General features: G+C 31.9%; 1 protein-coding gene across 2 annotated transcripts in view; it reads left to right on the top strand.

Moving 5' to 3' along the window:
- The first annotated feature begins 648 nt into the window (after nt 1-648).
- LOC143044714 (integrator complex subunit 10-like) overlaps nt 649-12,515 on the top strand; it is a 195,991-nt gene continuing 184,124 nt past the window's right edge. For both annotated transcript variants that reach the window (XM_076216801.1, XM_076216800.1), the window contains exons 1-2: nt 649-816; nt 5,476-5,543. In XM_076216801.1, the coding sequence (XP_076072916.1) occupies nt 667-816; nt 5,476-5,543 (218 nt within the window). In that variant the 5' untranslated portion in view covers nt 649-666. The remainder of the gene's footprint in view (nt 817-5,475; nt 5,544-12,515) is intronic.

Genomic DNA, 12,515 nt, shown 5'->3' with positions numbered 1-12,515 from the left:
GTGAATGTGTGCCATATTCCGGATATGAACGTGACCGAAGGATTTGATTTGTACATAACAATTATAACAAAACTATCAATTAAAAAAACCAGTTAAAGTTCTAAAAACCAACAAAAAAATGTTTCCTAAAACAAAACAACGATATTCAAAACATACAAATCGACCATATATACAGTTCACAGTTTAAATTACGATACTTATTTGTCCTTTAATATGTCAAAGATATATATAAGCTTATATGCATAATTTAATTGATTTTATATCGCTTAGTAGTGCACAAAAACAGCATGAGCAGACAAGAAGCTGAAAACTCGTTATGTTTTACCCTTAAGTAACATTGTTTAGTGAATGTAAAGATTTTTTACTATAATACATGCCAGAGTACATGCCCTGTAAATAATATTCAAAACTTTTTTAAAACTTCATTACTATAACTTTTAAATTGTTGTCCAGTTTTAAAATACATAGACGTTATTATTATTATTGTTGCGGGTATTTAACTGTACATAATGTTTTTTTTAAATAGTTAGGTATTGACTCAATAATAATGATTAATAACCAACCTTAATTCAGTAAGGTTGGTGTACTCCAACTATTGGAGGAAGATATAGAGGAAAGAAGAAGTTGCTTTCCCTCCCCTTACTAATATCCCCCTTTCGAATAAGTATGGCTGCCTGTGTACAAAAAGACGACTTATTATCAGACGAAGAATGGCTAGTTTCTAGAGCAAGATTGTGTATAAAATCTGATCCTTGTGGTGCCAAATCATGGATGATAACTGCAAGATCTTTATTTCCGCAACACTTTACAATTCAAGTATGAATATGATTTTTAAACAGTTAAATAGGTTGGGAACAACCCGCCAAAATAGACTTCAGTCAAGGTTCATCATAACAAACCGACAAATATGGCTGTATTTACATGCCAAAAACTACTAGTACAGACTTCCCTGTGAAGTTGGAAAAGTTTTAATGTCTTGCATACACTAGATGCATTTTTGTGTTTCAGAAAGATGAAATCTTTTTTGGATTTTGATGGGCATTTTTTTCCTTCAAGCAATAAAGGAGTAGGTGCTATAAGGCCCTTATTTGGCTAAAAAATTACTGCAAATTTAAAAGTTATCATACATATTCTTAAGTAACTGAAAACTTGACTAAGGTATAAGGTACTAAGAAATTCAAAACAAATTTGACATCGAACAAGTTACCATGGCAACAAATCATGACTAAATTTGCATATTATGTTAAATTTCGTGATTTTCCTTGTTTTTTCATCAAAGTTAAAGTATATTTTAGCTTGAAAAAGTATGTGCGCACCCAAGAAACAACTTTATATTTGGTGAGATTATGCCAATAGTTATAATAATGCTTCTGTTGAATTATTTTGTTGTTTCTTGGCTGCGCAGGATGTTTCCACAACGGAAATAAAGATAGAAAACTGCATAAATTGTGTATTTTTCATTGTTTTTGTGAAACAGTACATATTATGACGTAATTGTGAAGTCATCAGATAAAAATCTTAATGTTTTTCATTTATATTTCTTGACCCAATGCATTTCTAAACATTATGTGTCAATTTGAAATGGTTTATCAAACATTTTATTTTCTTGGGCAAAAACTAGGCCTTAATGACCCTACTCCTTTGTTGCCCAACTTCATTAGAAATTTGAATTGAGATTATTTTTGAAATAAGGGATTGAGAGAGTTGAGGGGTAAAATTTTTCGAATTCAAATTTCAGACATTGAAAAGAATTTTTCTTCAGATAATTTTTTTTTAGGGGATTTATATTCAATAACATATAGTGTATTGCTCAAAAGCAAAAACAAATAATTTAAAGTTCATTAGACCACATTCATCCTGTTTCAGAAACCTTTGCTGTGTCAACTATTTAACAATGTTTAATCACAATCCAAATTCAGAGCTGTATGAAGCTTGAATGTTGTGTCCAATACTTGCCCCAACTGTTCAGGGTTCGACCTCTGAGGTTGTATAAAGCTGCGCCCTGCGGAGCATTTGTTTTTTTACTGTTTCATCATTGGCTTGGATTGAGTTGTTTTTTAAATGATTGTTGATAAACTTGATGATTTCTAAGAGTGTACATACATTTTACATGTATTGAGAATTAATAAAATAAGAAAATTACAGTTATTTTCTCATATGAATAAAGCTTCATTCCTGTGCACGCAATATGGACAATTCCGATTTTATTTCGTGAGATGACTATCTTTATCATGTTAATAGTAACTACTTGGATAAACTCTACTCTATTTTTTTGTTACATGTATTGCTATTTGTATCCATCTGAGAGTTAAGCCTTTTTCAACAGATTTTTATAGTTCATTCTTGTTTGTTAGGCCGTTAGTTTACTTGTATGAATTATTTTACATTTGTCATTTTGGGCAAAATATAGTGGACTATGTGGTATGGGCTTTTCTCATTGCTGAAGGCGGTATGGTGACGGATAGTTGTTAATTTCTTGGTCATTTGGTCTCTTGTGGAGAGTTGTCTCATTGGCAATCTAACCACATTTTCGTTTTCATATCCTTGTCATGCATGTTGTATAAACTTAAATAAGGAACTCTTTGTGGAAAGCAATAGTGAAGAAGACATTAGTGCAAGAGACCAACTAACAAAAACTAATAATAATCTATTTAAGTTGGAGCCAAGGTCATACATCACAGCAACATTGAAGCTAGACACCATTTAAAAAAAACCACCCTATTTTATAACCTTATATCCACGTGACAATCATTTGTAGTGGTTTTTGTCTTTTTTCTGGGGTAAGGAGAAGGCAGTTTAAAAGTAAGATTGTTTATGTGTATACATATACAAATCCTTGGTGTAAATAAACAGAGAATATCATATGGCTTTTTCAATATCGCATTCCTATCAACCTGAGACACCAATATAATCCCAAGAGCTCTGCTTGAGGGATTATATTGGTTGAGGGTTGATACGGTGTGTGATATTGAAAAAGCCGCATCATGTACACTTTATTATATATACATATATCTCAAGTAGATGTTTTTTATGTGACATGACGTCATACAGATAAGGAAGATTGAAATGACGTCATACAGATTATAGGTTTGACATGACCTCATACAGATTAGGGTTTTGATAAAGCCTTTGCAACAGTGACTGCAATCGATGACGTGACGTCATACAGATTAAAGGTGTGATAAAGCTTTTGCAACCGTGCTGATATCAATATCATCATGCGTGGCTGATACAGCAAGCTTGCCATTGATTATATTACACATAAAATTTATCTGTATTTTCTACTTAGTACATAATAAAATCTTTTATTATCACATATATATCTTTTGCAGTCACCTAGAAATGTCCTTATTACGATTTAAATTAAGATATGAATTTGTTTCATATTTTGAATGAGAAGCATAGTCTGAAACGACAACAGATGCATAATATTACGACCAGCTGTAGAGGGTTTCTTTTTCAAGAAAAATTTTACTCCTTTTGTAAATTAACTACCTTCGTTCATCTTTGGAACCTAAAAAAGAAAAAAGAACAACAAATGACGTCAGAATAGGAGAAAATAAACAACTTTGCCATAAACAGAATGAAAAATGAATAATTTGCATAACAAAATGCAGGCTTACATTTCATAGTGCACACAAATGAATGACTGGTTTAAGGAAATTTGTTCATGAACAATTTCATAATCGGAAAATAAAATAATTTTTTTTTATACTTGTTCGCATTAGTTCACATTACGATTTGAAATAAACAATACAAATTTTACACCCATGACATGTGTCGACTCGATAGATTTTTTAAATGATAAAGTAGGGTATCAGCATAGCTGAATTTTGGTATAGACATGATGGATATGAAAATAATAGTCATCTTTGTCGACATTTTTAGAACAACTACTAGTATATGATTGAAGATTACGAGATTGGTATTTTTTCACGGCATAGCATTTAATTGGGGAGTAACATATCCCCATAATAGGCCATATTTGTTTGTAAATTTCCAATTTTGACGAAACAGATTGATAGAACTACAGAGCATACATGTTGCTTTGTGTATCAAAAACAAATTGATATTTTTAGAAATAACTATTGGATAAATTTTATGAAACTGGTCTTTAATTTTCATGACATAACACCTGAGAGTAATATAGACCCAAACATCTATATATTTATTCACATATTTCAAAGTTTTAAGAGATAAATTGATAGTCCCAGCACAGGTGGCTTGGGTATCAATAATAAAATAATTACCACACTTGTGGATAATTTTGAAAAAAGAAAACTATTGGATCAAATTTTACGACAATAGTCTTATTTTCACGAAACAACATTTGCGAGTATTATTGTCCCATAAAATCCTATATTTATTAGCATATTTCCAAGTTTTAAGAAACAAATTTGGAGATCATATGGTTTCTACGGCATTAGGAGGTGAAGTAAAATGGGAGGAGTTTAAACAAATTATCAAAATAGTTTTTTTGTAACTTTTAAATATACTTGCATGCTTAAGCAGTGAAAAGTATCGGCATTATCCATAAGAAAAATCATTAGACGTAGAAACTTTTTCACAACAATTGATGAATTTTTACCTATAAATATATCGGCATAATCGGTGGCCAATTCATTTCATTTGATGTTATATAGACTCTACTAGAGTTTCCAATCTCTTGTATTATATGTCTCTGGGTACCGTAGCCGTAGGTAGGTAAAACATTTTATTTGTGATAACATTATATTTTTTCCTATATTTGATGACATAAGTAAAAGTTTCTTAATCAAATCGTTTGATGTGCCTGCTTCTATGATATCTAGAATGGCACTTGAATCTATTTAAATCTTTTTTTTTAATTTCTGCTTTAGTTCTGTTTCAGAAATATGAAAAAAAAACTAATGACATTTCATGCATTTCTTAGATGGTAATAGGAATATTTTCTTGCTTTTAATTATTTTAAACCAAAACTGGCAGTGAAAAAGCCAGTGTGGTATGTCATTGAATATGTTGGGACTTTTGAAACTTACTGTAAATACTAACAGGGTATGTAAATGTAAAGTCATGGTACCCAAATTGCACAGAGTACCAAAATTGCACCTAGGCTATTTTGTTAAAGTAGCAGTGGAAATCTTACATGTTTTCTTAGAGACAAAACAATTTGTATTTGTATTATTTGACATTATGCATGTCTTTTAACATCAGCAAATATATTTAAATATGCACAACATCTTCACAGTATACATTTTACATCAACAGTCCACTCCTGAAGGATAATTTTTGTCAGTTTTGGATTTTTGGCCAAAATCATGAGCAGTAAAGAGTAAAATAAGTCAACATGGACAAGATCTACAAATAAGTTAAAACTATGAACATTTGTTTAAATTTTTTTTATTTTTTTTTATTAGTTTGTACTCTAAAGATTATACATGTTGTACATAAACATGCATGTCTAAAATTGTTTTAATTGATTTTTTATATTTTCAGTTTGAAGCATATTCTTTGGAAAAAATTGGTAGAAATGTTAAGGAAGCAGCAAAACTTCTGGAAGAAATGTAAGTTGATTAAACAAGACTGATTTTATCTGATCAGATGTAGTACTGCCCCTGAACTGGTAATTTTAGGTAATTTTTGCTGTTTTTTGCTATTATCTTGAATATTATTATAGATAGAGATAAACTGTAAACTGCAATAATGTTCAGCAAAGTAAGATTTACAAATAAGTCAACATGACCAAAATGGTCAGTTGACCCCTTTAGGAGTTATTGACCTTTAGGCCAATTAAAATTAATTGCTAGATTTTCATCCCCGCCCGCCCCTCTGAAATCGTCCCGCCCCGATTTTTTTTATTTAACAAAAATACAATTTCCGGATTTTTTCATGTCCGTTACCGGGAACCATCGATGATTTCGTTTCATTCAACACTTCCTGTTTCAAATTTCGTTTTTGTATTTCTCAGAGTAATCTAATAACGATATAATTGAGTCGACATATTCTGCTGCTCTATTATGACAACATCTACCGAGAATAGAGATTGATAACGAGAAGGGCATGAAATATTCGAGTAACGAGTAAAATGCCTTGCCATTTAACGCAAATTGCGGTAGTCACAAGTGAATCGGAAACCGTGTTTTTTCTTTATTTATACGATGACTTTGTGTCAGGAAATTTGGACTGTAAATGATATCCAAAGCGCAAGAATCGTAGAACAAATTGGTACAAAAAACATGACTGGATAAAAGAAATTGACACAAGCACGAATTTGTTTGATTTAAGACCGTATATTGAGAAAAAAAAAGTCGACAAACACGCATTTTAATTCCCTTATATTTACCCATGGCTGTTGTTTTTGTTGACAAACAGCAAACACCCTCTGTAACTGTCCCAATACCCTCAATTTAGTCATTAAAAAACTACTTTTTGGTTAAGTTCATGTTTTACATCACATAATTACTTTCCACACTGAGTTTACATTTTATTTTGTACTCATAATACTTGTGTTGCATACAATTGTACCAAAACATTTTATTGATTTTATGTGGACTACAAACCATTGCTTAGAAAGCAAAATACATTTGGTGTAGGTCTAGTCCAACTGAAGAGAGCATTTCTCTTCCCTTTGATGTATACTATAAATAGGTTTCTAAAGCGGCAATTACATGTATAACAGTGGTTGCCAATCAGGGATTTTTATTTAAGAGTTTAAAAAATAGTGTCAGATTCCTTATACAACATGTATATATATACATTATACAAGCTTGTTTTCCACTAGCATATACCCCGCGGTATGAAGAACTTGTGACAAGGGTTTCATATGAAATAAAATTTAAAAAATAAAATCCTCCCACCCGCCCCATGTTTTTCAAAAATTTGGATGAAAATCTACTAATTAATTTTAGTTGGCCTTATAGTCAATTTTTAACCATTTTTCCTAAATCTTAGTAATCTTTTACAAAAATCTTCTCCTCTGAAACTACTGGGCCAAATTAATCCAAACTTGGCCACAATCATATTTAGGATATCTAGTTTAAAAAATGTGTGGCGTGACCCGGTCAACCAACCAAGATGGCCGCCATGGCTAAAAATAGAACATAGGGGTAAAATGCAGTTTTTGGCTTATAACTCAAAAACCAAAGCATTTAGAGCAAATCTGACATGCGGTAAAAGTGTTTATCAGGTCAAGATCTATCTGTCTAGAAATTTTCAGATGAATCGGACAACCTGTTGTTGGGTTGCTGCCCCTGAATTGGTAATTTTAAGGAAATTTTGCTGTTTTTTGTTATCTTGAATATTATTATAGATAGAGATAAACTGTATACAGCAAAACGTTCAGCAAAATAAGATCTACAAATAAGTTTACATGACCAAAATAGTCAATTGACCCCTTAAGGAGTTATTGCCCTTTATAGTTAATTTTTAACATTTTTCATAAAATTTTGTTAATTTTTAGAAAATATTTTCCACTTTTATTACTGGGCCAAGTTCATTATAGATAGAGATAATTGTAGCAACAAGAATGTTCAGTAAAGTAAGATCTACAAACACATTACTATCACCAAAACACAATTATGTCATGAATTTATCCGTGTCCATTGTTTAATATGCACAAAATCCAAGGTAAGCAACACAGGCTCTTTAGAGCCTCTAGTTTTAGTTTTATTTTATTGCAAAATCTGCTTAAAATAATCTGAACAGTATACTTTTTTCTTAAAATCCATCTTAAATGTAACAGTATTATAAAACTCCTAAATATGTGCTTGTTTTGAAAACAATTAGTACAATTTATTCAGAAATTTCCATATTTTCTTTATTGATACAGGATACCATAATTGTTGTATCTTGATGTTTTAGCCAAAAAATGTATTTATATTTGGTTTTGAAATTCCAGTTATATACAATTTATTCCAAATCATTGGCAATGTAAAATTCTTTAAATCCAGTAAAGAAAAAAACTTTTAACTTGGAATTAAAATCTTTAAAATAGGCACCATGTGTTATTTGTGACCTGTACACCATCTACATGGTTTCCACATTTTAACCGACTTTAGTGGGCTAAAATCAATAAAGTACTTCCTTTCAAGTCATGCATGGTAAAAGTTGACTTCTAATTTGACAAGTTTATTGCATTTCTGAAAAGTGTTTGCAGAACATGATTAAAAAAAATTAATTATAAATTGTGACAAAGACACCAACTTCGTACATTCCAAGTGTAACGGTATATTAACATGTATTTTTTATTAAATTATCTTTATTCACATAAAATATCCAGTAATATTTACTGCTGAAGCAAAATCAATTCAACGAGCATCGGCACAATGATAAGAAACGTAATGTCGATTGAATTTTCCAAGGACCCTTTTTCAGCGTTATCCGGAAACAAAGTGTGTTATAACGTCCGTCAAATCTGAAACCGATTCTGTCAAGTCATTGGGCATTTATTTTTACTCAAAATCGTATGTTACATTATGCACATAGGATCTCTTTGAAAATTGTATTTTTCTTTTTAAACAATATGAAACAAGTCTACAGAATATGCTTGCTAACATCCCGTTGGAAACAAAACCAATGTTTAGACCTAGTATTTCATATATCCGGCCGTAAGCGCATGATCACATGTTAGTCACATGTTTCACGTATGACCGGAAATGATTAGAACTTAACGACAAAAACAATTTTAATAAAAAAAGGAAATATCTGGACTTCTGTTTCTTGTGAAATGTAACCCATAACGATTACATCATTTTCTAACTTAATTATTACTAATTAGATCAAAACTAGAATGTAAATCATCTCTGATTTACCTGTTTGAACATATCGCGAGAGTTCATATTTGCATATTGTTGTAAAGAATTCTTTTACAACAAAGCAGATTACACCATCTAAAATTTGCGTTACGAATTCGGAAACAAATGTAACGCTAGTGTTCTTACACCTGCTACAGAAATACTTATAGTTCTCGGCATTTTCTTCTGACTATTCTTATTGGTCGATGTTCTTTATTATTTGAAAGCAAAAGTTATGATTTTGCAGACGACGATTATCTTTAAATTTACCAGAGTTACACACTTCGGAAGCGAAAATAACGCTCAGAAACGACACAGAAGAGCGGCAGGATAAACTGAAACATTTGTTTATTTCAAATTCTCTCCAGGGGAGAGTAGAAAGCACCTTTATTTTAATAGAAATAATAGCATTTGATGGTGGAGCAACAACTTCTCTCACCAAAATACAATATTTTATCACTTTTCTATCGTTATCGGAAACGGTCCCAATACCAAATTATGGTCCATATACATTGCTTATTTTGTCTCATCAGATGTTATTCCTTAAAAAAAACATCTTTAAGAAGTGTTAGTTGAATTTTGGAAATTTGGAGATGTTGTGATTCGGCTAAGAATGGTAAAAATGCTTTATGAGGAAAATCTGCATACATAAACAAGTATCATGTGACAGTCACAATTTTGCATTCATAAAAAAATATAAGAATTTACAGCAGATATAAATCATGACTGATTTTAACTGATAGAATTCACAGTAAACATGACTGATTATAAATTATAACTGATCAGGGTTTCTCCTGGGTTAATTATTTTTTTCACCACCTCTTTAGCCAAAACAATATATTTTTTGCCACTTCGTTATTTTTTTCGCCTAGTAACATAAAAAACAATGTTTGTTGGAATTTTCCTTCTTTTCGAATACCCCCAATTGTTGTCTATGATTATTCTCTCAAGCTTATCTTTTAGTCTACATTGTAATGAATAAACAATAAATATTTACTTAATAAAACTTTGCTTTTTATACGACAGCAAAAATTAAAAAAATTTTGGTCGTATATTGGTATCACATCTGCGTCGTCTATGTCCAAAGACAGATAATTTCCAGATAATAACTTTAGTTTCAGTAAAAAGTAAATCAATAAAATTTAAACAGAAGTTTTATAACCACTGAAGGAAGGTTGGGATTGATTTTTGGGGTTATGGTCCCAACTGTAAAGGAATTATGGGCCAAAAAAGGGGCCCAAATAAGCATTTTTAGGCAGTTAAGCTGCCTTATGCGAGCACCCTAGATTTGTGTTCTACCCAATATTAAAATTAAATGCTGAAATACGTGCCATTGTTATTATCTAGCTGAATAGTATGTTATTTATAACTAATTGAACAGTTTTTTCGTACTTTTAATTCTGGATTACAAAAAATATGAGCAGAAAAACCTTAAATGATCGTCGATTTATCCAAAAGTTTTGAAGTTGCACGTAGGAAGTAGAGCACATAAGGAATCCTTATGTAGCTTATTATCCCCTGAGCTTTTGGCTAAGATGTCAAAGAACAAATGTATGAAATATTTAATCGCCGAAAATTTCTAAAGACAGGTAGTTTAGATTTCCCAAATGGCAAAAGTCGTAGGAATATTGTTTGTCATCAATACGTAGTCAACTACGTCAGTAGTCTATTAAAATGCGTACTGTTGGCGGCAATTTTAAATTAGAAGACGAAATTTGCGTATCTTTTCAATATGTAGATAGGGGTTCAAATTAGCGGTGATACGAGGTCCGCGACCTTCCACTTTTGCAGTCGGACTTTCGACTTGGTTACTAGCTACGCCCGACATGCCACTTGAAAGAAAATAATAAATAACTTTGCAAACCTTTTTACCAAAGTCTCCAAATAAACGATCTCAAAACTTATTTTCATCATTATTATTCATGACAGCGATGTTCATTTTGTTCAACCGCTAGCTTTATACAGAAAATCGCCGACAAATAATTTGTAAGTTCGAGTAAAATCGTATCTGACTGACAAAAACAACATTGAAAACAAAATGGATGCCAATTACAATATCGGATCCGATTCCGGAAGCGAATAAGAATAATTCCGGATTTGGCGATCAAATAAAAAAATTCCATACAGGTGACAAAATACATCCATGCATGGTAAATAAATATAAACACTAGAATTGAAAACCAAAAGATATATGTGAAAGAAAGAAAAAGCAGAAAATATTTTGTACAGAAACTCAAAATTACTTTTTGACAAATTTGAATGTCAAAATCCGATAGAATGTGACAGCTGGGAACAGTATATCTAACAATAAATATGTTCCTGGTGACAGTATAAATTTTCTTTATCAGTGATAAATGTTGATAATGCATGTGAGATGCTTTTAAAGTCTAAACATCTTCCTGCAATTTCAATGGGTATTTTTTTTCTCAATTTTGTAGGGTCATTTAAAATAGATGGAAGTTTCTTACTTTATTTTCACAAAAAGTGCAACTAGATTATATGATACCTGAATGTAAGCAAATCATATGATATAAAGGTGGAGTCCTGTGGGTCACTCTACTCCCTCCTGTTTGTTAACTTTGAAACGGTTGAGATCCCAATTTTTCAAACATATACATTAATGTATGGGACTATATAGCTAAACAAATGAAATATAGGGGAAAATTAAGTCCCTAGGGTGACCACCCCCTCCTGTTTTAGAGCTTGGAAACAGTCCAGATCCCCACCCCTAAACCATATATATTCATGTATGAGACAATATAAATAATCAAATGAAATACTGGGGGAGTCCCTTGGGTCACCCACCCCTCCTGTTTGTGAACTTTGAAAAGGTCAAGATCCCCACCCCTAAACCATATATATTAATGTATTGGACAATACAATAAATTAAATGAATTATAAAGGGAGTCCCTAGGGTTACTGTACACCCTCCTGTTTGAGAACTTGGAATCAGTCTAGATCCTCACCCTTTAACCATATTTATATATATATACTCCCGTATGGGACTATAACAAATCAAATCAAATATGGGGGAGTCCCTGTGGTCACCCCAACTCTCCTGTTTGAGAATTTGGAAACAGTTGAGATCCCCACCTCTAAAACAAATGAAATATAGGGGAGTCGCTGTGGTCACCCCACCCCTCCTGTTTGTGAACTTGTAAACAGTCAAGATTCCCACCTTTTAATTAAACCATATATCTTCATGTATGGGACAAAAGAACTAATCAAATTAAAATATAGGGAGAGTCCTTAGGGTCAACCTAACCCCTCCTGTTTGATAAATTGGAAACAGATGAGATCCCCACCCTCAACCATATATATTCATGTATTTGACCATATAACAAATCAAATGAAATATAGGGGAAGTCACTGGGGTCACCCCATCCCCTCCTGTTTAAAAACTTGATAACGGTTGAGATCCCCACCCCTAAACCATATATATTCATGTATGGGACAGTGAAAAAAAATCAAATGAAATCTAGGGGTAGTCCCTAGGGTCACCCCACCCCTCTTGTGTGTGTTTTGAGAACTTGTTAAAGATTGAGATACCAACCCGTAAACCATATTCATTCCTGTTTGTCATTTCTTAAAGATTGAATGACATTCAATGTCAATCTCATAGGCGTCACATATGCATATCACTTTGCTAGACTTAACCAATGTGTACTAGACTTTGCCCAATGTCAGGCTACCATAAGAATGAATAATTATGGGAGCTTTATTTGGGAGACTACGTAACAGCAT

Source organism: Mytilus galloprovincialis, chromosome 9 (assembly GCF_965363235.1).
Source record: "Mytilus galloprovincialis chromosome 9, xbMytGall1.hap1.1, whole genome shotgun sequence".
Lineage (NCBI taxonomy): Eukaryota > Metazoa > Mollusca > Bivalvia > Mytilida > Mytilidae > Mytilus > Mytilus galloprovincialis.
Note: the sequence above shows the minus strand (reverse complement) of the source record. Positions and strands in the feature narration are given on the sequence as shown.